Here is a 27,996-nt window from a genome sequence, read left to right as displayed (position 1 = left end):
GAAGTTAGATTTATGAAACACTTTCACCAAGAGAAAGGAATTATTCAAAGTTAGGAAATAGTTTACATCAATTTAAGCATTTTAGTTGACATTTCCAGACCAGAAAGAGTTTACTGAGAACCCTGAAGGACGTTTGAAGCTGACAAGGTCTAAACTCAGTTCTATGAGTACTCAAGGAAGAGGCCATCAAACTCTCAAAAGAAATAGCCAAATTAAACCTATAGCTGCAATACAGAAAGAAATTTTCTTTGTTTGAATATTGTAATGTTACGGTGCCGGTTTTGATCAGATTGCAAGTTACTGTGTTTTGTAATTTTTCAAATTGTCAAACTGAATATCCTAGTTTATTCTACTTTACCTTTTGTTTTGGAGAATAAACTTCTGTTTTAATGTTAAAACCAAGTTTGCAACACTGCACGATTGTGCTTCAAAGACTACCTCACTAAAATAAAACAAAACAGGACCAGTCAAGCCAATTTCAGTCTGGGATCTGAATTGCTGCAAATAGCAATCAACCTCAGATCATAATGATGTGGAGAAATCAAAGGGGCCCATCCCTGGGCTACTTCAAAACTACTTTCTTGCTCCAGTAAGGAAGAGTTATTCATTAATCCTGCTTCAGACAGATGAAAGCACAATATGAATCAATACCTGAAAAATGATCAATCCACACACTATTAAACATAGACAAATATTAAAAGCCTTTCACTTTACTGAACACAAATTCTGAATTTCCTGAATTCCAGAAATTTACTCACTCTAATCCGCTTGAGCCAGTCAATTTCGTTGTTGAGCAGAACTTCTGCATTGGGCAGGTTAATGTTACTGTTGTATGCATAATTAAGAAGATGCCTCAACAGTGTGAAGTAGTCTGATGAATGCTTTGCTCTCTCTCTTGCAGTACTCTGATGACGAGAAAACAATAACTCAATTGAATGTAGTCAAATACATTAAAAGGGCTGAATGAAAATCAAAACGTTAACTATTTAGAATGCTTTGATTTTGCAGATTATTCAATCAATAGATTACTCAGTAATGTTCATCACCAGGAGTTTAAACTTCCATATTAAATCCAGTGGTCTCTCAGTGCTCTCAAAAGCTTTGAAAGATTACTTACTGCCAGCACTGTGAAGAGTAGAGTAATGAAGAAAAGTAGAGGTCGATGTCCCATACAGCATCTGGTAGCCATCAAGAAGAACTGCTCTTGGGCCATTTGTCTAACTAATCTATAGGGAAGAACAAAACTTTCCAGTGAATGCCTATCACAATTGCATGCTTTGAAGTTAATTCAATAAAAGAAATGGACATTGTATTGTTCAGTTTTCATTTTCCTCAGATTAAGTACGACTTTGCACCATGTGGAAGTTACCACAGTCAGTGTTCCCAGATCTCTGTGTAGCTACTTAAGAATTGCACTGGTATAAGGCTTTTCATATCCTCACACCACAAAGCGCTTCATCGTTATTAGTTACTATGAAGTGTAGTTCTGTTTTGTAACCAACTTGATCAATTTGCACTAGTGACCACAACCAAGACCAGTGAGTAGTTCATGGATTTTGTTTAGGTTGAGTTGAGGGGGAACAGTTGGCTACAAAACTGAGAAGCCCCTATTCTTAACTGAAAAACGTTACAGAATCCTTTATTAAATTTTTAAAAATAAAGTGGAGTAAATTTTAATATTTTATTGACAAGGTGAAGTTTAAACCAGCAATTGTACAAATAGTTAAAATCCCATGGATAATCATAATATAACAAATTGTCAACACAAAACATAAAATGGATTTCCAAAAGACAGAGTGTACAATAACTATAACTTAACACATGATATGAAACAAATAAAAACTGCCTCCAAATTTATTTTTAAATAGCATGAAGGAGAAAAGCACATGATTTCAAAACATTTCTACACATTGACATTGATGGGGTTTTTAACAACATGCCCCGAGGAGCATATCATTAACAATAGATGGATTTCCATATTTAATGCATGTGCATTTTTGCCCAAAAGTTGCTCTAAGTTTACAGTTCTAATGTTGACAATTTCTAAGCCACAGTAACTGCAAACCTCAGACTATTAAATTTATAACCTCAACTCATACAAGTGTGCGACTACTGACCACAGGAGAAACCAATATGAATGTACATCAATATAAAGATGCGACTTAGAGGCACAGTATTCTTATACTTAGGATGAATAGTTCAGCAAAAGGTCAGCAATCATTCAAGTCTGATAGGTCCACAACAAAAGCTTCCCTCAGCCTTTTCTATCAGTAAACTCTGAGGAACAGAAAAACATAATGATCTCAGTTGATCAGAAAGACAGGTAAGTCATTCTGCCCACAGCGTCTTCTCTGCTACTCATTAATATTGTAACTGATTCAACTGCAGCCTTAAAATAGTGGTAGAGCAAAGTGTAACTAGGAGAAAGTGAGGACTGCAGATGCTGGAGACCAGAGTTGAAAAATGTGTTGCTGGAAAAACAGCAGGCCAGACAGCATCCGAGGAGCAGGAGAATCGACGTTTCGGGCATAAGTCCTTCCTGAAGAAGGGCTTTTGCCCGAAACGTCGATTCTCCTCGGATGCTGCCTGGTCTACTGTGTTTTTGTAGCACCACATTTTTCAACGTAGAGCAAAGTGTGCAGAGGACACAGTCTGCAGAGGGATATAGACAGATTAAATGAGTGGGCAAGGGTCTAGCAGATGGAGTACAATATTATTAAATGTGAGGTCATCCATTTTGTTAAGAATAAATGGTGAAAGATTGCAGCATACTGCCGTGCAGAGGGACCTGGGTGTCCTTGTCCACAAATCAAAGTTCATTTGCAGGTACAGCAGGTAGATAAGGCGGCAAATGGGTTATTGTCCTTCATCACTGGGGAGAGTGGAGTTTAAAAGGGAGATTATGCTACAGCTGTCTAGGGTGCTGGTGAGGCCACACCTGTGCACACTTATGCTCTCCTTACTTGAGAAGGATGTACTAGCACTGGAGGGGGTGCAGAGGAGGTTCACTACATTGATTTCAGAGTTGAGAGGATTGGTTTGAGGAGAGATCGAGTAGACCGGGACTCCCTTCCAGAAGACTGAAGTGGGATTTTATAGAAACCGATAAAATTATGAAGGGAATAGATAAGATAGAAGCAGGGAGATTGTTTCCAGTGGCAGGTGAAACTAGATCTAGGGGGCATAGTCTCAAAATTAGGGGAAGCAGATTTAGGACTACATTGAAAATGAACTTCTTCATCCAAAGAGGTGTGAATCTGTGGAATTCCTTGTCCAGTGAAACAGCTGAGGCTACCTTATTTTAAGGCACAGATGGACTTTTTTTTTAAGAACAGTAAAGGAATTAAAGGTTATGGTGAGTGGGCGGGTAAATGGGACTTGAGTCCACAAGGTGATCAACCGTGATCTTATTGAATGGCACAGCAGGCTCAATGGGCCAGATAGCCGATGACTCCTTCTATTTCTTGTTATGTAACTCCACTTTCCTGTCCAACCCCCGAACACTCCTTTCAATCAAAGAATCTGTCATTATTCTAGGCTTAAGTAATAGTCATCCAGCCTCTACTGCACATTCCTTCCACAGGGAGGAAAGGACAGTGGCCCAAAGTGTTGGCCCAAGGGGGTGACAGTCACACAATGACACTGTCACTGGACTAGCAACTTAAAATCATCTCATGGTAATATCTGGAGACAATGAGATCAAATCTGCAAGATCAGGGGCACAAGCCTTTAGGACTATTGCCACAATCAAAGGAAAAGGAAGGAAACTGGACAGACAGCCGAACACCGGAAACAATGCAATCTAACTTGTCAACTTTACAAAATCCCAACAAGCATATGAGGCTTGAATCAAAACTGGGAGACCAAATCAGACCAGTTGAGTAGCTTCCTGACACTGTCAGGTCTGATTATGACCAGACACTATCACTATCCCTAGTGTTATGAAACTCCCCCCACCCAAATAACTAAAACAAAAACACCCAGAGGGGCTCGGCTCCTAATCTGTTAAAAATGAGAAAAGTGGTATAACCTACCTCTCAACAATCTCTCCCCTTCCCCCCACTCCAAAATCTGTTTATCAAGGAGTGGTTAAATGAAATGAAATATTTTCACTCACTCTATAATGACAAGTTTATCAGACACCAACAGTTAACAAATTAAAAGACACACTAACAAACCAAACAATTCCCCTCTAACAACTAATTATTCCCAAATAAAATAAAATTCTAATGGTATGTTGTTGCAATAAAATACAAGTCTGAATTATATAAAAATACAATAAAAACAGTCTCAAAATCACAGCTAGGTTGTGTCACCCAGATCTTGGTGTTATCTCAGTTGATGTTCTTTCAGTAACGCTCCTCTCCGCTGAATTCTGGACAGGAATATTAACTAAGAGGTTGCTGTATCTTCAGTCAGATAACGGTTGCTCAGAGAGGTAATCTCTTCAGATGGCAAGTTGCTCTCCGCCACTTCCAAATGCAATGTTTTTTTTGAAAATGCGTACACAGTATGAGCAGGTAGGGGAAGAATTAAGTTTTGAATTTTGTGAAACAAGAGGTTCACCTAAGCATGACTCAGATCAGATAGGAACTTGCAGTTAATAATGGAGTGCTACAGACAAGGGTAGTGGGATAATAAGGTGGAAAAGCATTAATTGTGTATAGCCATTGAACAAGATGAGGTAGCATTCAGTATGTAAAGTCAGTTAACAATGTGAAAAGCCTTCATTAGGTAAAGCCAGTTATTGATTGTGTTAACAGCAGATGGCTTAATCTTTACTACTGACACTTGCTGATTGTAACAGTCACCCAATCAATATGTCTGTTGCCTTGTCTGGATTGTCCTCCCTGTCAAAATGACTATATAGTTCATTAAGAAACTGTTGTTCGAGAAAAGACCAAGAACTCATGTCTTTGTGCTCATAGGCGATCATTCTCTCTCCCTTCAGGACCTGGAATATAGTTTAGTTTTACCTCCTTCACCTATGTCTCAGAGCGTTTTGCTTCAACTGAGGGAGGAAACAGGACCCTATTAAATGTCTTTACAACTGGACTGGTTTTAGGTTGTCAAAATCATAAGATTTAAATTCAATTGGCCCTTAGTCTCCAACTGCCTGGTTTAAACTAATTGGCTAAATAAATCAATCTGTTGTTTTGGTAAAAATACTGCTTTGCCTGCGAACAGTGTAGCCTTTTGATACAGACGTTTCAAGTTGAGCGTCAACTGGCAAACTGCTGTCCAGAGACATTTTCAAGTCACGAAGCATAGAAAAAAAATCTTTTAAAGAGACAATGCATCCTTCCCCAGATCATTTTACAAAGATCAAATTCTAAAATCCTGTCTTCAAATCCATAAATACTCTCCGTCCAAATATTTTAGTGTGTCGGAGCCTGAGGGTTGACCTTATGCAGGTTTGTACAATCCTATGGGGCACGGATAGTATAAATAGACAAAGTCTTTTTCTTGGGATAGGGGAAGCTGGAACTAGAGGGCATAGGTTTAAGGCTTGAGGGGAAAGCTTGGGCGGCACGGTGGCAGTGGGCGGCACGGTGGCACAGTGGTTAGCACTGCTGCCTCACAGCACCAGAGACCCGGGTTCAATTCCCGACTCAGGCGACTGACTGTGTGGAGTTTGCACGTTCTCCCCGTGTCTGCGTGGGTTTCCTCCGGGTGCTCCGGTTTCCTCCCACAGTCCAAAGATGTGCGGGTCAGGTGAATTGGCCATGCTAAATTGTCCGTAGTGTTAGGTAAGGGGTAAATGTAGGGGTATGGGTGGGTTGCGCTTCGGCGGGTCAGTGTGGACTTGTTGGGCCGAAGGGCCTGTTTCCACACTGTAAGTAATCTAATCTAATCTAAAAAAAAATAAAAAGAGGCCTAAGGGACAATTTTTTCACGCAGAGGAGTGGCACTTGCCAGGGGAAGTGGACGGGTCTGGCACAATTACAACATGCAAAAGGCATCTGGATGGATACCTGAATGGGGGGGGGGGGGGGGGTTTAGAGGAATATGGCCATGCACTGGCAAATGGAATTAGATTACAATATCCAGATTACATGGACGATTTGGACCAAAGGGTCTTTTTCTGTGCTGTACATTTCTATGACTTTTTAATGGGGAGAATGCGGGTAAGTGGAGTTAAAATACCCATCAGCCATGATTGTATGGCGGAGTGGACTCGAAGGGCCGAATGGCCTTACTTCCACTCCTATGTCTTATGGTCTTATGACTCTAATTGCAAACCATATGTCACAATCTTCACTGTCCATGACCATACCAGTAGGAGTGACCACTTCACATCCCTCATGGAGACAGAGTCCTGCGTTCACACTGAGGTAACCCTCCACTGTATTGTGTGATACTACCTATGCTAAATGGGACAGACTTCAAATGGATTTAGCAACTCAAAATTGGCCAACCATGAGACAATAGATACCATCAGCAGAACTGTCTTCAATCACAATCTGTAACCTCATAGCCCAGCATGCTATTAATATAAAGTCCAAAAAACAAGACCAAATATATCTACATCTATTAACCAGAATATTCCAGCAGATGATCCAGAGAAGGAAGAGGTTTTCTTGCCTCTGCTTTGCCCATGACACACTACGTTGCCCAGTGACTATTTAACCTCTTTTAGGCTCACATGTACAGCATGGAAACAGATCCTTTAGCCCAACTCGTCCATGCTGACCAGACATTCTAAATTAATCTAGCCCCGTGACGATTCTGTCACTTTAACAAAGTTATTTTGTTCTTGGGTTTCTTCTTTAAAAAGCAAGTTTGTAAAGGTAGAGGTGCCAAGGGCTCTAGGAAGAGCCTAGTTTAAACAATGGCAAGGGAGAGGCTAGTTCTCCCAGCTCAGGTTTTTCACTCATTTGGCTTAGCTGTTGCAGTCACAAGATGCTAGAGTCCAGGAGATTGCAAGCTCCAGCAAATGATTCCTGACTTTCTTTCTGAAATCTCTTTGGATGTTGTTCCCTTCTGCCTGTAAGAACCAGTTTCAATTTATCTTTTTGCCAAAGGGTGTGTTTATTGGACATTACTGGACTGGAACAGTTCTTTAGTTAAGTTGCTGTATCAGGTCGCTTAAGTTTTCCGATAGTTAAGTTATTCTAAATTCCATTTTCTTTTGTTCTTGTTTGAATTGGTGTGTTTAAAAAAATTGTTTTGTTTATAGCTGAGTGGTTTGACCAGCTGCATCACACCTGGAATATTCACTTCACATTTGCCTTTAAAATAAGAACATTTAAAAAATATTATTTAAATGGTGAAGTAAGTGCAGAAAGCTACAGAACAGGATTTTGGGAGCCCTCACCCATGAATCACAAAGATTCATCTAAGTTCAGTAGGTAATAGGCAAGGTAAGTGGAATGCTGACCTTTATTTCAAAAGGAATATATCATAAAAATCAGGTTTTCTCGAACTAAACAAGGTACTAGCCAGCATGTGTGAAGAGTTTTGGGCCACTTATCAAATGGATGATATATTGGCATAGGAAATTAGCCCAGAGAAGGTTCTCTTGGCTGGTAGTAGGTCTGAAAGAACAGTCTTAAGAGGAGATGAATAGACGATTTGGCCTGTATTTGTTGGTATGTTAAAGTACAAGGGGTGACCTTATTGAAACATACAAGGATTTTAGATGACTTGATAAGATAGATGCTGAGAAGTTAAACCCCCTTGCAGGACAGTCTTGGACCAGTGGACATCATTGCACACTAACAGGTTGCACATTTAAGGTAGAAATGAGGAGGAATTTCTTCTGTCAGAGTTGATATTCTGTTAAATTCTTAAACAGAGTAGCAGAATCAAAGGTTATGGTGAAAAGGCAGAAAAGTGGAGTTGGGGATTATCGGTTCAGCCATGATTGTGCTGAATGGTATAGTAGATTAGTTAGGCTGAATGGCCGAATTCTGCTCCTCTGCATGGTCTTGTGGAATCCAATCTAGCCAATAAACTGCCCTATCAGTCAACATTCAATCCTCAAGATGAAAAATGTCATTGACTGCAATCAAGTGACAAACGAATAAATTGAGATTCAGTCTGGGTTCGGCCAGAGTCAGTCAATCCTTCGTGAGCTCATTACAATCTTGTTCCAAAAATGGACAAAAGAGTGGCGAGTGTGACTGCCCATGACATCAAGACTGCATTCAACTGAGTATGACAGCAAATGGAAAAACTCTCTACTTCTGGAGTTGCTCATAGCAAAGGAATATGGCTCTGGTTGATAGAGGTCAATCTCAGTCCTAAAACATCATGCAGGAATTGATCAGAGTATTACCCTAGATCTAGCATCTTCAATTGCTGTAGCAATGAGCTCCCTCTATCTTAAAAACATAAGTGAGGTTTGTCGATGATTATATTATGCTGAGCATCATTTACGATTCTTCAGACATGAACGAAGTGTGTGCCAATATTCAGCAAGACCTGAACAACATCTAGGTTGAAAAGTGGCAAGTAACAATACACAAGTGTCAGGCAATAACCAATGCCAAAAAGAAAGATTATAACTATTGCCCTGACATTGGAAGTCAATACAGAGCAAATTCCCCACTATTAACATTCAGGAAGTCTACAACTGAGAAACTGTGATGCAAGGCGTCTGCTTTATTAGGAGTATTATTTAGATTTAGTGCATTGGTGGGGGGATGAGAATTTGGTCTGTGCATTTAATGACTAGCTTTCAGATACTTCTGTAGTCAATGTCATTTCTTTTCAAACATAGCGAGAGACTCTTCCTAGAGAGTTTACATTAGGACGTTTCATTAGCAAACCACAAAACAGCTGTGTATGAGGCATCAAGTGCAAGGTTTTTGGGAAGTAAAGGGAAACATGACCCATAAGATTGGGAAAATGTTTTGGTTTCAAGGTTTGCAGAGGTCTTGGCTGAAGCTTGATGATACAGGTCCTCCTGAAGGAAGAAAGGTAGTTTGAAAGACATCAAAGAAGCAGCTCAGATTCTCAAGATATAATTTAAGCCACAGAAAGGTTAAGCTCAGAATAGGTGATAAAAGATGAGTACTGTAAAGGAGTGCACTTGGGACTGGTGGGTAGGCATTTTACCAGATGTTTTGAAATTTTCAAATGTGATGTACTAAACAACTTTGATTATCTGAATGAGACTAGCAGGGTGTATTTTGTTCGGATAACGGATTGTTCGGAGAATGGATAGTGTTTTTATGGGACCTTGCAATCTTGTTTGGATAATCTGAAACTCTGATAACTGACGCTCGGATAATTGAGGTGGTCTGTAAATAGGTTTGTTTGTTCTATTTATAGTTGATGCAGCACAATAAATTTCTGTTTCACTGACAAAACCAAATTTCTAGTATTGCACGCTTGCATTTCAATGAAAGACTACCTCATTTAAAGCAAGTTAAAATAAACATAATGCATCAAATCAGGTTTTATTCTGGGATCTGAATTATCCAATAATATCAGCTGTGGCTGCAACAGCAAGTCAGAGGACAGGGATTTAGTGTGAAATAACCCTCACTTCCTGGCTCCCCAATATCTGTCCACCATCCATAAGGCACAAAAGAGGGGAGTGAGATCAAATGCTCTACACCTGTCTGAATTGGTGTAGCTCCAACATGACAGGTCTGACTCCATTCAATTCAAAACAGCCACTTGATTGGTACCTAATCTGAGATATTCAAGGGTTAATTAGCTCTGTTGACTTGCAGGAAATTAAATGTCCCGAGGCTAGGATGGGATGCCTCTGCCTGACAGGTCAATGTTTGAGAAGATTTGTACCTCAGGTTGAGGTTCTGGACGTAGGTTTGCTCGCTGAGCTGAAGGTTCGTTTTCAGACGTTTTATCACTAGGGTAACATCATCAATGAGCCTTCAGATAAAGCAGCAGTGGCATGGACCATTTTCTACTTGTGTGTTTAGGGTTTCTTGGGATGGTGATGTCATTTCCTGTTCTTTTTCACAGGGAGTGGATTGTACTTTTCCAGGTAGATTGTAAGGAATTTACATGCCCATCCCTTGCCATTCAGAGCTATTTGCTTGGCCATTTCCTAGTTATTCAAAATAAAATTACATCATCATCCTATTCAAAATCAGTAAGAGTATTGCAGTTGGAATTTTGACTACTCCCTGTCGTGTTAAAAGACAATTCACAACAGATTTGAGCATTAAGGGATGATTTCCTTAATATTGTTTCTGGAAATGTAGTAATCACTACATTGTCACTTGAGTGGCATGTGACTATGGGGGGGGGGGGGGGGTGGAGATGACTGGAGGTTGTCTTGGGGGCATTATTGATTGTGATGTAAAGGAGATTGTATAAAGGAAAAAAAGAGAGAGGAGAAAGAGGAGAGAGAGGAGAGAGAGAGAGAGGAGAAAGAGAGAGAGAGAGAGGAGAAAGAGAAGAGAGAGAGAGGAGAAAGAGAGAGAGAGAGAGGAGAAAGAGAGAGAGAGAGAGAGGAGAAAGAGAAGAGAAGAGAGAGAGAGGAGAAAGAGAAGAGAAGAGAGAGAGGAGAAAGAGAAGAGAAGAGAGAGAGAGAGAAAGAGAAGAGAAGAGAGAGAGGAGAAAGAGAAGAGAGAGGAGAAAGAGAAAAAAGAGAGGAGAAAGGGAAGAGGGGTCTGGGTTTCTCCAGAAAGCTTGTTCTATATTGTACTTAATAAAATTTTGGTTGTTCACAGAAGTTGGCATGTTGCATTTGCATCAAATGTGTAAGAATCTCAAGAAAAATTACCTAACAAATCAACTATTGTGAACATTATTCCTTCATCTCCTAAGCAGCATATACCATCTACAAGATGCACTTCAACTCCTCAAAATCTCCTCTACCAAACCCATCACCTCTGTCACCTCCAAGGACAAGGACACTGATACATGGGAACACAATCATCTGCATGCTCCAAGTCACATATCATGACGACTTGGGACGATAGTAACAATGAAGGAACATTTGAGAACTCCCCTTTAACAGCACTGTGGGATATCTATACCACAGGCTGCAGCAGTTCAAGGCAGCAGCTCAGCAGCATCAGCTTCAGGGCAACTGAGAATCAGCAATAAATGATAAACCCTTACTATGAGGCGATGAATTCGTCCTGCCTCATCACACATTTGTTCTAAAATAGCCTGTTATATAACCATATTTGAAGCAACAATCCCAAAGCATTCTGATCTCAGCCTACATACCACTTCTGCAGTTTTTATTTGATTTACTTGAAGATTACCACAGATTAACAAAGGTTACCTCAGATTGTAATGGGATCTTAGTCAGGTGGGCCAGTGGACTGAGGAGTGGCAGATGGAGTTAATTTAGGTAAATGCGAGGTGCTGCATTTTGGGAAAGCAAATCTTAGCAGGACTTATACAGTTAATGGTAAGGTCCGAGGGAGTGTTGCTGAACAAAGACACCTTGGAGTGCAGGTTCATAGCTCCTTGAAAGTGGAGTCGCAGGTAGATAGGATAGTGAAGGCGGCATTTGGTAGCCATAGGGAGAGGTTGAATAGGTTGGGGCTGTTTTCCCTGGAGCATCGGTGGCTGAGGGGTGACCTTATAGAGGTTTATACAATCATGAGGGGCAAAGGTAAGATAAATAGACAAAGTCTTTTCCTTGAGGTGGGCGATTCCGGAACTAGAGGGCATAGATTTTGGGCGAGAGGGGAAAGATATAAAAGACCAAAGGGACAGATTTCACACAGAGGGTGATATGTGTGTGGAATGAGCTGCCAGAGGAAGTGGTGAAGGCTAGTACAATTGCAACATTTAAAAGGTATCTGGATGAGTATATGAATTGGAAGGGTTTGGAGGGATATGGGCCAGGTGCTGGCAGGTGGATCTAGATTGGGTTGGGATATCTGGTCAGTGTGGACAAGTTGGACCGAAGGGTCTGTTTCCGTGCTGCACGTATCGATGACTATCAAAAATCTCAAATCTGTCTTGCAAATAATCCGTGAGTTATTTCTATATTTATAATCTGTCCCAATGTATAGTAACTACTGAGAGGTCTAATGACCACTTTCACTGGTGACTCGTTATTTTTCATAATCACGTGGATTCTACATTTTGAACCAAGATAATTTCTCACAATTGGGCTGAACTTATCCTTGATTAACAGAGCCTCCCAATCCCTTTTCCTTGCAGAATTTCCAGAATCTTACAATTTGTGCAAATTCAAGTCCAAGTCATGAACACTTTGCATACATGGATCTATAAATAGCCATAATATACACCCATTTGTTATTAATTCCTGCATCATGTTTCAAATAATCTTAGCTTTCAGCCTTACAATTAGCTTACACTAATTTCTTGTCCTTTGTCGATTCATTTTGAAATTTTCCTTCATTATTAAATTTGATGTGTTCGCCACAGCCAGAGTTAGCTGACCTGCCAGTATACTATTTTCAGTATGGTTCAGGTGTAGGTCATACTGAGGGTACAGCTTCCTCTTCACTGAGTTCTGATACCAGTGTCCCTCGAATTGAAGCCTACTTCTGCCACACCATTCTTGGGGCAACACATTAAAACAGCATATATATCTGGCATGATCTTCAAATTTAGTGACTTCAACTTATCAGATTTTAGAATGGCACACAATCCTTCATAAATCATAATGGTCAGCTTATAGATCCAAGATACTACATTCAGTGAGAAACTGAATAATAAACAAAACATTTAAAATCAAAGATAGATGTTTCATAGTTAAAGTTTCTACACTGTCCTCTTGCATTTCTGTGTGGCAATTTAAGGAGACAAGAAGATTCCAATTTCTACCACTGATGCCGTTAAAAGAACGGATATCAAGTATGATACAGAAACTTTCTTTGTTAAGTGACTCTATTATGAATTCCCCCGTTTGAATAGAACAGATTCACTTCACTATAGTCCATGAGGTAAAACATCCAGCAAGCTTTGATGCTACTTGAAGTGATTTATAACAAAGCAACTTATGAATGGACCAATGTGCAATCAAAAACATTACTTACTTGCTGTGACAATGCAGTAGCAAATCTATTATGAAGGTCTGCCATGCCTTTTCTTTACTAAGAGTATCAAGCGCCGTTGGAACCAGTGCAAAGCACAATGTCATCACTTCCAGTGCTTCACAGCAAACATGCTCATCTTCAGAATCTGGTTCATTTCCTGCATTAGTCTTCAGTTAAAATGACAGAAAAATGCAATTTAAGGCTGGAGCCCACAATTCATAAAAGCAGATTTTGACAGTTTCCAACTTTCATATTCAAAATCAAAATTCAAAGACAAAGTAAATGGTTTCCCCTTATTCGATGTACTTTGAAGTAGGCAATTTAGCCCATTCAACCTACTTTGAACCATTATTTAAAAATAATGAATAATCTGTGACATTCATTTGACTTTGTTGCGCACCCCAACACCCTTTGACTCCACAAGGGTGTAAGAATCTATTTGATGCTAAAAACATGCAATTATTCCATTCCATAGAGAATTCCATGTACTAACAGCGCTTAGATAAAAAGGTTTCCCTCCCTACCTCTTTTTGTAAATCTGCAGAGGTGGAGACAGCAGACATGAAGAAATATTGAGCATTAATAAAACATCTTATTGAGTCTTACTTCCTTTCGTTTGCAATGGAATACATTAAGTGCATAATTCTGCACAATATTTTTCTTGCTATTAGGTATTAAAAATCAACAATCTTAAGTACATTGTATTTAAATTTGTTTTAACTAATGATTTAATCATTTTAGCCAGCTAGGAACTCTCATTTAGTGCAATGTTCGAGAGATCCAATATCACAAAATAGTAGTTTTAAAAGCTGCACAGGAACACTCATCTGCAGATGTACTGAAACAAATTTCTGAAGGTGACAGGGTTGCATGGAAGTCTTCTATAGCATCCCTGAATAGATAAGTGTACAAATGCGAAGTTATGCTAAACATTTAGAACCTCCAATTAGCTTTATACTGGGGTACAGTGATTACTCATGTGGATGCCCAGCAGTTAAGGTGCCCAGGCCTTGCAGCCGTTTGAGAATGAGGCTGGGGAAATAATAATGAGAAGTTGAATAATACTTTTTATCTGTTCTTCATGTAAGGGATACTAACAGTACTCCAATCATTCTAAATAAGATGCGGAGTAGATGGGGATGGAGAGACGAGAAATGAAGGGAATAAACACTCACTAGAGAAAAAATAATAGGGAAACTTATGCAGCCTAAGGTCATGGACGTGATGGATTTCAGGATCCTAAGATTTTAAAGACAGTAGCTACAGACATAGTTGATGCACTAGTAGTAAACTTCCAAACGCCCGTAGATTCTGGAAAAGATGCCAGAGGATTGGGAAAGTGCCAATCTAACTTTATGTAAAAAAAGATGACAAACAGGTAACTATAGGCCATTTAGCTCAACTACTGTTGTTAGCAAAACGCTAGAGTCTGTAATAAAGGATGTAACAGCCAAGCATTTAGAAATCCATAATATAATCAAGCAGAGTCAGCATGGCCCATGAATGGGAAATCATACATGACAAATTTACTATTAGAACGTATCAATGTGAGTAGTTAGAGGGGAAAATCAGTAGATGTAATATATTTGAATATTCAAAAAAGCATTTCATAAGTATTGTGTGAAGTACTTAAGATGAACCAAGGTGTTGGAGCAATATATTAACGTGGTTAGAGGACTGACTAACTAACAGAAGACAATTTGAAAAAAAACTGCAGATGATGGAAATACAAAACAAAAACAAGTAGCTGGGGGACACTTAGCAGGACTAGCAGTATCAATGGAGAGAAAGCAGAGTTAACATTTTGTACCCAGTTACCCTTGCTCTGAAGTTTTGTTACAAAAATTGTAACAGCAGTGTGTTTTTGGATAAAGGGGTTAATTCCAAATTAGCAAACTATAAACAGAGGTGTGCCACAGGGATCAGAATGGAGTTCTGAATTATTTACATATATTGATGACATGGAGGAAAGATGTTACGATGCAAGTTTGCAGCTGACAAAAGTAGAGGGAGAAGTCAAGTAGCAAAGATAACACAAGCAGTCTATAGAGGGATATTGATAGGTGAAGCAAGTGAGCAAAACCTGGCAGATGAAATATAATATGGGAAAATAAGGTTCTGCATTTTGACAGGAAGAACAGGGTTTGGATTATTATTTACATGGGGAAAAAAAAAGTACAGAAAGCTGCAGCAGAGAGAGATTTGCAAGTCCTCATACATAAGTCATACAGGATTAGTATCCTAGTTCAAGGGTAGTAGAGAACCTAAATGGAATGCTGGTCTTTATTTCCAAACGAATAAAGCATAAAACTCAGGGAGAACTTGCTAAAACTGTACAAGGCACCAGTCTGACCTCAATACAGTGAGCAGTTTTGGTCTCCTTATCAAAAAAGTATGATGACATTGAAGGCAGTTGAGAGAAGATTAATGAGGTTGATCCAAGGTATGGAAGGATTTTATGAGGAGAGATTGCGTATTTTTAAACTGCAATGAGAGCAGGCCTAAACAACGGAGAGGCAACCTTACTGCAACATATACGATCCTGAGGTATCTTGATAGCACAGGTTAGGAAAGGTCGCTTCTCCTTGTGGAGAATCTAGAACAGAGGGTACATTCTCAATGAGGAATCACTCACTTAAGACATGAGTTTTTTTTCCCTTCTCTCAGGGTGGTAAATCTAAGGCATTCCTCACTGCAGAGGGCTGTTGAGGATGGGAGCAACAAGTACATGCAAGGCAGAGATAGACAGATTTTTAATAATTAAGGAAATTAAGGGTTTAGAGAAAAGGCAGGAAAATGGATCAACAACTGAGATTTCATTGAATGGCAGAACAACCTACGATACAGTAAGACTTGGGAGCAGAAGATATGAAGAACAGTAACAATGATGGGAAAGATGTCAAGGCCTGGATGATAAGGAAAATGTCCTAAAGCACGGAGACAGCTGGCCCATGCAGACCAAAATGTCCATCCACACTAAATCCATTATCCTGCAAGTGGCCTATGTCCTTTTATCCATGCATTGGTCCAAATGCCCTACAAATATTGTTAATGTGCCTGCTTCAAACACTTCAGCTGGCAGCTCATTGCATGTGCATATCAGCTCCTGTGTAAAAAATGAAAAATCAACAGCAATAATGGTGAAATGCTTCAGTTCCATGGGAAGACTGGAGGAAATTTGGACTGTTCTACGTAAGAAGAATCAAGAGGACATTGTCTTCCTATGAACATGCATTGCATTACTTGATATTTTTCATAACAATTGAAACGGGTATTCTCCTAGTGAGACACTCCACTTGGACTCTGAATTAACTTGTATTCATCTGAAACCTTGCAGCAAATACTTTAACTCCAGTTTTATTTGCTCATTGATGAGTGTACCCTCATTCACAATGGATACCATTCTAGCAATTTCTTAAACTTATTTTCTCATGTTGAAATACCTCCATCCATCAGCCTTTCTTCTCTGGTTGCTGATATGTCCCTTTGAAGGATAACAACCACCAACAATTCATGCAATATGACCATGTCTGCTGCAGTTAGAGATCCCCACAAAGCGTAGCTTAATGGAGCCATCATCAGGCAAACTGCAAAATTCATTCCAGTAACGATTTCCAAAGATCGATCTTTTGACATTGGCAGAGTAAATTGCACCTTCCAGAAAAACTATTCCGTATATTACCCTTAAAAGGGTCCAAACAGATACTCAAACCTCAGCTTAATATTTCATCCAGGCACAGCACGTCCAACAAAGGAGCACAGAACAGAATTGAAATTTCAGCGGAGATTATGTGAAATTTTAGTGCTAAGCCAGCACTCAAACTCAAGTCATGGTGAAAATGTCACAAGTTGAACGAAGTGGAGAATTAAGAACTCTTCCAGGCAATGATTACTTCAGGTAGACAATCCTTTATCCGAAATCCGAAAAGCTCCAAATTCCAAAGTTTTTTTTCTCATTAAAAAGGTTGTTTGGCATGCAAACAGTTAACCCAAGTCAACACCCACTCTGTGTGTATCACTTAAATGCGACATATGGGGGCTTGGCCCAGCACTGGCAGGCCTCAATTCTCTCTTGACAGAGTGTCTGCTCCTCTGGTAGGATTTTTAAACATTTCCCCAAACTGTCACTTGTCCGAAATTCAAAAAATTCGGAATTCCAAAAACCAGCTGGTCCCGACCATGTCGGATAAAGTAGCGTGCACCTGTATTTGGAATTTCTGGCTGTCGTGACCATCATTTCTCTTGCAGATTCTTCCTGCTTAGTTTGAATAGTCTTGTATGTTTTTCTACACTTATACAGTTGGCCAAATTGAAAACTATTGATGTTTCTTAATTTGAAATCTATGCATAATTTTGTTCTGTATTCTGTATTATCCAGCACGCTGAATCAAATCATACATATTTACCGTTAGCTCAAATAGACCAGTGAGTTGACCAAACAAATGCACAATGTGACATAACGGTCTTGGTATTCAAGTCCAACTTTACCAATGCACACAAACATTCAATAAATTGACGTGTTTAGACAGGTGCAATTTCACCGAGATTAATATTAAAGTCAAATGCACACTTTCTGTCAAACACCACAAGGATAATTTCTTTGGAGCTCCTGCAATTACATCACAAACCTCAGGAGAAAAGCTGTTTATGCCTCAAATACAATCACAAGTTACAATACTGAACCTAGAGAAGTTTTCAAGAACTTCACCCATAAATCAATCACCTTTGGCTTAGGATCGAGATATTTGAGATTGTGTTTAAAATTAAATTGAAAATAATGAACTTACTTTCTCATATATCTTGCTAATCTCTTCGCTTGAACTGAACACAAGCTGTATTGAACCGCAGCCAGAGGCCCAGATAATCTTTTGTACTGCTCTAATAACACAAATGTCTGGGATGTATTTTGAAGCCTTAGAAAGAAAACAGTGTGATTAACTAAATTCTGAACAATGTTTGGATTACAAAATGCAACACTGAAATGGTTAGATTTTTTGATATAGCACTTAACTATTACAAAGGAAACTTGTAGAAACTACCCAAGAATGCACAATTCCAAGTCTGCTTTATCCCTATAATATTCATGGTAAATATCTATGGGAAATTCAAAGTTTTATTATTTAAGATACTCAGCACCATGCAAGAGTACACGTCTCCTGCTTAATTTAGCAACAAGTCTGTAAAAAGAACACTGAATAAAGTTTCCAATTTAATGCTTTAGTTGGTGTAAGATTAGGCTCAAAAATGTTATCTCCAAAACAATTAATCAGTACTGATCATGTTAAGGGTTAATTGGACATAGCTATAAGGAAAGTACATGAAAAACAGACTTGGTGGAAAAAAGCCTGCTTTGGCTTCCGATGACTTGTCTTGGAGTTAGGAACAGGCTGTTTTGTAGAGACATCTGGATTTGTTTGTGAACACCTGTCACAAACTTGGAAAGTACTCAGATGACAATACAGTACATAATATCAGGTTCTGAATGATAGTAAGACAGGAAACCTTTCACTACTGAACTGGGGTTTGATAGACTGGGACCATGGACTTTCACTATTAGACCGAGATTCGCAAATTGCTGTCGTGGAAATAGAGATGTCCAAGTGCCAGTTGTAACACAGGAGTCCCCGATCGGCAGAAGGCAGTGAGACTCACTTATGAAATATATCAAAAATAGTTTAAGCTAACATATTATTCATGTTTGCATATATGTAAATTAAACTAATAAATTTGCATCATATTAAAGCAAATGTGCCTTCTGGTATTTATTTTTTATGAGATCTCCAAGAATCTGTTAGACACTTTTCCCACCCCCCCCAACATCACAGTTCAGGAAACACGTGTTAAGAACCTTTTCCAACTGAAATTGGGTCAAGATTTGCCTAACGTTTTACAAATAACCATTACTTATATAGCACAGCATTCAATTTAGAAAAGCTGGGAGCAAGATGCTTTTATCCATTACACCATTCACAACATCAGGATTTCAAATGATACACAAACAAATTCAGAACGTTTACACAATATCTTTACAAATAAAAGTTTTAGTTACTTTAAACTTCTTAGCTGTATCTGATATTGACACATGGAGACTTTTGTGCTCTCATTGGCTTGATCACTATTTTTTGGAACGTTTTGCTGCATAACCGTACAAAAGTAATTTTTCCCTCCGTCTGAACCAGGTTTACCACAAAGAATTTCATTCTTGCTTTGATGTTCAGTTCATAAGGACCCACCAACCTTTAATCACCGACAAGATCAGCACTGGGTTGGAGATGCAGAACGTATTTAATATTAGATTCTACTTTTCAAGCTTACCCTCAAATTTAATATCCAAAAACTTAGATAAAAATGGAAAAGATGAAGATGAGAGTAACAGTTTGCTCAAATGGTGGGCGCAAGGGCAAGTTTTTTTTTGAGGAGAGCATGACAATGGCAGATTTCGATGAGGGCAAATAGTTTGAGAACATTTTTCTTCTCAGCTAAAAATAGAAATTTTCTCTTTAAACAGGAATGTAAGTCGGATTGTTAACAATTTGTTCGAAATAGGGGGTTAAGACCAGACCAAACCCCTTGAAAAATATATTAAGAAGGTAGCCTACACCTGAACTGTTTCGAATTTTTAAAGGCAAGAGTGAGGGACGCAATTCGATTGGTCAAACTACCAGGCTTGAAGCAAACGAACAATTTTAATAACAGCAACTGTTCCAAAATAGTAAAATCACAAACACACTCTTGGGGAAAAGGCAAATTCAGTGAAATTGATTAGTGCACATGCAATTCTCTAATCCAGGAGGGAAAGAACACAAAATTCTGGCAAAAAGAACTCAAGTGTTTTGCTGTAGCAGGGAGAGATGTATAGCAACTTCCAAACCTCAACAGCTACTGAAAGTTAAATTTAACTCCTGGTTCTGTGGGAGCTTGGCCCTACCCATTCATGCTGCCTCTATGGTTTCAACTTTTGAAAAACTCCAAGGCCTCAAGAGTCGTCTACTTTCTTGCTTTGGAACAGACTACTCAGTACCTCTCCCTCAACTTTCCTTCATTTAAAAAAACAGGACATAACACACCACGTAAAGCTACAGTATCATCACAAGGGTGGAGAGGTTGTCCTCACCAACAAGATGAGCTCAAAGATAATTACGGGAAATACAAACAAAACTAGATACTCATGGGATAAATATTGCACATGTGCCCTTGTTATTTCTTTTCCTCAACAAAGCAAAGTATATCACTTTCTTTTCATTGTAAAGGATGATGCTGATTAGCGTCTATCATTTAACATTAAATGAATGATGGGTTAGATTTATTCGGAAACCAAATCTATTTATTTACTAGGGTCCAAAGGCTTGGTGAATTAATAAAACCATTGAAATCTGGCACTCTGATAAAACCGAGGAAAGCTTCATAAGAACCAGTTCTGATCCATGGATGACAGCTCAAATGGAGAATTCAGAATCATAATTTATTAAGTTAAAAAATTGTTTATACTGGTATTTTTCAGTCTAATTATTCATGAGGAAAAGTAGCATTATGTTGCAATGTTAACAGAAATAAATATTTCCTGAATTGATTGCATTTTCTATACACCGAGATATGCAAAAGACTCACTTGGAATCTGACCTCGTATTGGCTAAGAGTGGTGTTTGGCAACATTGACAGTTTTGTGATCAGCATTACACGGGTGGAAAATAATTTCTCACCTGGTTTGGAAAATGAATCAATATCTGCACAGTATTCACAGAAAACTTATATACAATTAAATATCATGTCCATTTGATAATTTCTTTAAATCAATAAGAAACAAAGTAATAATAAGCAAGATTCTTGTCACACAAATTCAACATTTATAACCAACAAACCCTGGAGACAAGCATACTAACCTCATCTGAAATCTGCTGTGCCAGACGAATGGCAACATTTCGCAACATACATTCTGAAGTAGGGTTCGGAATGTTATGCAGAGCATTCTGTAGAACTACAGCCTGGCTATGAGTAGCATGATTTATCTGTTTAAAAATAAAGAGAGAGCCTGAACAAAATATGGAGCAGGGACATCCTAATATCTTGAAATAATAAAAAAAACATTAATGCAAGCTAACGATATAATCTATTGAGCATTCTGCCATCTACAGAACAAGAGTAAGTTAAATATGAGACATCAGGTTGACAACACAAATGAGAACCAGTGATCATAAAAGTTTCAGAGGGCAAGCGAGAAAAGAAGTAAGAGTAGCACCAAGGTCAAAATGCAGGAAGAGACTGAGAAGCCTTTTGTAGGCACCTGGATAAAACAAAGAACACAGCTCAGAAAGAGGCCTTTCAGCACTAACCTACATCAATACATTTTGTCCTTCCATATTAAAACTGTCTTCACTTACAGGATCCATATCCCACTATTCCCTTCCTATTCATGTATTCATCCAGGTGCTTCTTGAATGCTGCTATTGTGTCTGCTTCCACCATCTCCTCTGGCAGTGTTTTGCAGGCAGTCATCACCCTTTGTGCAAAAAACTTGCCTCAAACATCTGGGTAAACCTTTTCTGTACCCTCTCCAAAGCATTCACATCCTTCTGGCCATGTGGTCACCAGAACTGTACACAATATTCCAAGAGTAGTATAACTCTATAAAGCTGCAGCTTTGTCTATCCTTATACTCAATGCCCCTTCCAAGGAAGGCAAGCATGCCATAGGCCTGTTTTACCACCTTATCTATCTGCATTGCCTTATCACCTTCAGTGATCTGTGGACCCGCACACCCTGATGTCTCAGCATATCAATATTCCTAAAGGTTCTGCCTTTCGCTGTATAATTTCCGCCTGCGCTTGACCTCCCAAAATGTATCACCTCACATTTGTCCAGGTTAAACTCCATCTGCCATTTTTCTGCCTATGCCTGCAACAGATCAATATCCTGCTGTATCCTCTGACAATCCTCCGCACTATCTGCAACGCCACCAATCTGTGTCACCTGCAAACAATTAGACCAGCTAAGTGTGCATCCAAGTCATTTTTGTAGGTCACAGCACTGATCCCTGTGAAACACCATTAATCACAGTACTCCATTCCGAAAAGCATCCTTCCATCGCTACCCTCTGTTGCCTATAACTAAGGCAGTTCTGTATTCATCTTGCCAGATTACCCGATACCATGAGGCTTCACCTTTTGCACCAGTCTGTGATGAGGGACCTTGTTAAAGACTTTATTAAGTCCATGTAGACAACATCAACCATGTTTCCCTCAATAATGTTTGTCACCTCCTCAAAAAAGCTCAATTAAGTTAGTGAGGTATGAGCTCCCCTGCACAAAACCATGCTGTTTATCACTAATTGGTCCATTCATTTCTAAATGCTTATAGATCTTGAGAATCTTTTCCAATAATTTCCTCCCACCAAGGAGCTCACAAGCCTGTAATTTTCTGGGATTGTCCCGGTTACCCTTTTTAAAGTGAGACACCATTAGCTCTTCTCCAGTCCTCTGTGACCTCACCTGTGGTCAAAGAGGATACGAAGACTTCTGTTAATAATAAAAAAAGGGAAACAAAGGATTAAGAATGACAGACTAAAATGGAGGCTTGGGACATGGAGAGAGCATGGCTAAAGTACCAAATGACTACTTGATATGTCTATCAAGAAAGATGCTGCCAAAGCTGTGGTGAAAAAGGGGACAACCTAGGATTTGAATGGGTTAAAAATTGAAAAAAAAAATCTGAAAAGAATGGCTGTACGACAAGTTGATAAATCAAGATGACAGGATTAAATAAGATGGACTGAACACATGGAGGGAAATAAAGAACAGAAACTGTGAAACTGATAGCCGTTATCTTCTAACCCTTGTTAGAAATGTAAGTAGCACTCAGACTGGAAAAATGCCAAATACACAACCTGTTCAAAAGAATGATGCAAGACTAAGCACAATTTTCGTTTGACCTCAGCATGAGGAAAACTTTCAGAATCCAAGAAAAAAAGTCATCGGACCCAAGGAGACTAATGAAATAGTGACAATGAGATTTGTTAAAGGGAGATTGCATCTGATTTGATTTCAGTTTTTTGGTGAAGTAATGAGGGTTGCTGAAGATAATGAAGTTGAACAGGGTACATGAATTCCCAAATGATATTTGAAGTCGCGACCAAGTTGAATCCCACGGACGCAAAAATGGCAGTAAGGATACTAATTTAGCTGAGTGATAGAAAACAAAGGTTAGCAGTAAACAGTTTGTTTCTGGACTGCAGGAAGATATATTGTGTCCACTGCTTTTCTTGATATATATTAATGATAGAGACTTGGGTGTGCAGGGCACAGAATGAAGATTTGCAGACGACAAACTTTAAAATTACTGTGAACTTGGATCAGAACACAGGTGTCAAGATAATACAGCCTGGTGGAATGGACAAACACAAGGTAAATGAAATTCGATGCAAAAAGCATAAAGTGGTACCTTTGTAAAGGAAGAATGAGAAACTGCAATAAAAAAAAGCATCATGGACAATTCTAATGATGGTGCACAGGGACCTGGAGATAGGTATGCATGAATTGTTGAAATTGGATGGGCAGGTTGAGAAAGTAGTCAATAAGGCATGCATGATCGTGCTGCTTATAAACAAAGGCACAGTTTACATAAGCATGCAATTATGGTGAACCTTGACGAAACATTTGGTGGGCTTCAACTAAAAGTAACAAGTTCAGTTCACACTTGAGGAATAATAAGACGACACTGGAGTGAGCACAAAAAGATTTGAGAATTAATAAACGATACTTCTGTTACAAGTCCAAATTGGTAGAGCTGATCTCATTTTCCTTTAATATAGTTAAGAGCGGATTTGATGGAGGTATTCAAAATCATGTGGGATCTGGACAAAAGAAAGGGTAACAAGCTACTCACATCAAATAAAATCTTGCTACATAATGAACAGTTAGGATTCGGAATACCCAATTGTTAGATTCAGACTTTCAGTCATGACTACAAAAGGTAATTAGCTAATAACATGGATAAAAAGAATTGCAGGCAAGACAGGGGAGAAGTCCGACAAACATGACAAGCCAAATGAATCCTACAATGTTTACAAAAGTATTCGAATGAAAAGAACTGTACAGGTAAAATTAGATTAGAAAATAAAGTACAATCCATATCTTTAAAGTAATTCAGATGAGATCAAACTACTACACAATGGTCATTAAACTTGCCCATTCTCAAATAGATTACAACTTCAAACTGACTGGCTGCAGGTTTAATATATATTTATTAATGAAATCAGCAATGAGACAACTCGCACTGCTAACACCTCCCACGTCCTTAACATTAAGAAAATCTGGCTTTTTACACACAATATCAGACAGTAGTTTATCAAGAATTCTGCATTATAAAAGGATACATACTGGTGAAACAGTACTGGAACCTTCCACAACTGGCTGAAATGCTTCTGCCACAGCTCTAACATGACCATATCCAACTGCTGTGAGCAATAATTTGGCTATTTTTAATGCATTGAGATACGCAGCCCTTCGAGTCTCCATGTCTGCATTGAGCATAAAGTTATTCCTGGTTAATATGCCAAGAACAAGGAATACACCCCCACTTTTCAAAAAGTTGTATTGGAAATCACTTGCATCTTCTCCCAAAGGTGCACTGGCAGGCATTAACAAAGCATACACCACCTGTAAGTGAAGAGAAGTATTTTTATATACAATTCAAATCCAAATTTCATTGCAAATAAGTATCAATATTTAGTTATCAGTCTCTAAATTTGAAACCTTACTGATAAGCCAGCTTTTATGCCCATCTTCTTGCCATGTCAAAAATGCAGTTACAAAAAAGTACTCTATCAATGTTCAACATTATAATTTCATTCCTCAAAACCATATAGCCGACTTGCAATTCATTTCAAAGATCCATTAAAAAGGGGAAGCACAGCGCCTCAGTGATTACACTGCTGTCTCAGAGTACAAGGGACCAGAGTTCAATTCCACCCTCAACCAGCTGTTTGCATAAAATTTGCACATTCTGCTGTGATGTCCTCCCACAGGCGTAACATGCTGGTTACGTGAAATAGCAATGGCAAATGCTGAGTTACAGGGACAGGGTAGTCAGGTGTGTCTGAGTGGGATGCTCTTCCGAGACGGCAGTGTGGACGTGATGGCCCGAAAGGCCTGCTTCCACACTGTAGGGATTCCATGACTTTGCTCACTATTGACTTCAAGCTGAAGGTGCCCATTCTCTCTCTTTCCCTCTTCCTAAATAACAGGATTACATTTGTCATCTTGCACTCAACAATAACATTTCAAGAACCTATATGATTAAAAAATGTAATCTACATTCACTACCTACATCAGGGTTAGTTTCTCCTCTTGCCCTGAACTGGAAAATATCAACTTTGCTTTTAGTTTTATTTGCTTTCACATGGTCCATTTCTAACGCTTATCTTCTTCAACTGTAACCACTGTTATCATTTTTGAGGTCAGGTTATCAATAATGTTCATCAGCACCCAAAAGCTACCTCAATGACAAAGTTCCTTGGCTTAGTTCCAATGAGGATTAGAGTGGTGCTGGAAAAGCACAGCAGGTCAGGCAGCATCCAAGGAGCAGGAAAGCTCCTTGGATGCTGCCTGACCTGCTGTGCTTTTCCAGCACCACTAATCTAGACTCTAATCTCCAGCACCTGCAGTACCCACTTCTGCCGAGTCTACTTTGACAACAATCTTTCATACCAGGGTTTCTCTATTTCCTCAACAGAGGATTTCCCCCATGTCTAATGGTTTAACAGGGCTCTCAAACAAAGAGAAAAAGAGATGTACAACACAAAAACAGACCCTTTGGTCCAACTCGCCCAAGCCAACCAGATATCCAACCTAATGTAGCCCCATTTACCAGCATTTGGCCCATATCCTTCTAAACTATTCCTATTCATATACCCATCCAGATGCCTTTAAATGTTGTAACTGCACCACTTCCTGTGCAGCTCATTCGATATACACACCACCCTCTGCATGAAAAAGGTTGCCCCTTCAGTGACTAAAATTCTGCTCTTTGCATTTCCCTTCCTCAATCCTTATAGCGTTCCCCATATCTATCATGCCCCAACTCAACAGACTCTGGACAATGTCATCTCCAGTCTAAATAATACATCTGCGCTATCCCTCCCAGCATTTCAAGGAGCATTCCTCAAGACGACCAAAAGTGCTTTCCTATCGGATACCACAGGATACAAAGATACCCATTTATCAAGTCTTGCCTCATCATCCATGACCCAAATACAGTAACTTGCTACTGCATAAGCAATGTTTATTGTTTTTAATTTTGTTTGCAATGGTCAGTTTTCAAAATAGTTGTCTCTACATTGAGCAGCCCAAATGCATATGATCTGATCTTTATGCAGAACAACATTCATTCAGTTCACAAGCATGACCCTATGTTACTGGTCACATGTCTTAATAATTTTCCACCCTGGTCTCCCATGAAGTCCTTGTCCTCAGCCTACTTTGGTTTTCCAATAATGTTTGAGTCCCTAGAATAGCATGTGGTTCATCAGACAACTTTCTCTAGTCAAATATTGAATTACTTCAGAATCCAACTTCTGCTCACTTTATTTTTTCCCAAAGCAGGTCACAGCAAAGACATACAAATCACCAGTGTCAGTTTTCTCCTGCCATCCTCTCCACAAATACAATTATAACTATTTGCATAATGCTGTACTACAACTTGAAATAACTAATTACACACCTCAGTTAGGTATAACACTTGAGAGGCAGATTGTCCAAAAAAAAGTGAGTCAAGATTTGGACTGAGGCTGCTCTCCCCGAGCTTTGCATGATCCAAGCAAATAGCACGAAGTTTTTCGACTGTAGTGTTATCTGAAACAAAAGAATGTAAGATTATGCAAAATATGACAACATCATCAAGAAAAGTGGCCTGATTTAATATTTTAACGCTTCCTTTATTTGAATATAAGCTGGAAAGAGCCAAAGGTTTCCATCTTGCACTCATCAGGACAAATTCAAGAACACAAAACTTAAATGATCAGAAGTATTTATACCACATGATGGCAGATAAATCAGTTTGATTTTAGAAACACTACTAAAAAACCATCAATTGATGGCCCCTTAGTTATACACCAAATCCTTCATGAACAGGACAAGACAGAGAAATGGCATGGCATAAAATGAATTCACTTATATGGAAAGGAGCAAGTTGAAACAGTTCTTATAGTATACAAAATTGAAGGGCTACTAAAAATTATGAAAAGATTTTACTGGAGTAGACAAAAAGGAAAAAAAAAACTTCAGGACAACTTGCAAGAATACCCATTTAAGGGGAAAAACAAACATTTCTCAAGACAATGCCTTGACCAGAGACACTGTGCCAAGTTAAAAATTTAAACAGACCTGGCAGCTAAGTGTAAATGTGCATTCTCCATAACAATGTCTCTACTAACCAGAGTCCACTTGACAACCAATCAGCATGCTCTTCTCACAATATAAACATGATTTTTAAAAAAAAATTGATATTCTTGCAAATTGGCACAAAAAGCTTTGACAAAATGTCAGTTTTTGGTAATATTCAACGTCTAATCTATCATGTACTATTTCACTTTTATTTTGCCCGGTCAGCAGCTTTTCAATTACAGAACGGGTTCATGATGCATTGCAAACGTTGTGCTCTGTTAACATACATACTTTCAAAAGAATGGTGTGACATCTTCCAACACTGCAGATAGCAAAACATTTCAAATACATACAAATATGTTGTTAACATCCAACCAGCATTATTAAACAAACATTCACAATAAGCTTCCAAACAATTAACTGCCTCTGAATTCCATTTTACTTCCCCCTTTGCCCCTGAAATTACAACTAAAAATTCATCAATTCTGTTATGGGGTATAAAGCAAAGTCAACGGTTTCAATTGGGAAATCAAAATAATTGCATGTATTTTGAATACAATCAGGGCTTTGAATCCTCAATTTACTGTACATTTCAAAAACACAACTGGTTTTAGGACTAAAGTTGTTGTTTTCTGCTAAGAACATGTGTTTCACTTTCAAGATTATGAATA

The 27,996-nt window shown here is 38.8% G+C and overlaps 1 protein-coding gene across 2 annotated transcripts in view; it reads right to left on the bottom strand.

The window, feature by feature from the left end:
- The window catches only part of usp9 (ubiquitin specific peptidase 9), a 275,529-nt gene that overhangs the window by 98,896 nt on the left and 148,637 nt on the right, over positions 1–27,996 (bottom strand). For both annotated transcript variants that reach the window (XM_060833551.1, XM_060833552.1), the window contains 7 exons: positions 26,664–26,794; positions 24,323–24,601; positions 20,831–20,956; positions 17,738–17,863; positions 12,951–13,117; positions 1,118–1,226; positions 759–905 (listed from right to left, as the gene is read on the bottom strand). In XM_060833551.1, the coding sequence (XP_060689534.1) occupies positions 759–905; positions 1,118–1,226; positions 12,951–13,117; positions 17,738–17,863; positions 20,831–20,956; positions 24,323–24,601; positions 26,664–26,794 (1,085 nt within the window). The remainder of the gene's footprint in view (positions 1–758; positions 906–1,117; positions 1,227–12,950; positions 13,118–17,737; positions 17,864–20,830; positions 20,957–24,322; positions 24,602–26,663; positions 26,795–27,996) is intronic.

This window comes from Hemiscyllium ocellatum, chromosome 12, assembly GCF_020745735.1.
Source record: "Hemiscyllium ocellatum isolate sHemOce1 chromosome 12, sHemOce1.pat.X.cur, whole genome shotgun sequence".
NCBI lineage: Eukaryota > Metazoa > Chordata > Chondrichthyes > Orectolobiformes > Hemiscylliidae > Hemiscyllium > Hemiscyllium ocellatum.
The sequence above is the reverse complement of the archived record's forward strand: the minus strand, read 5'-3'. Positions and strand labels throughout refer to the sequence as shown.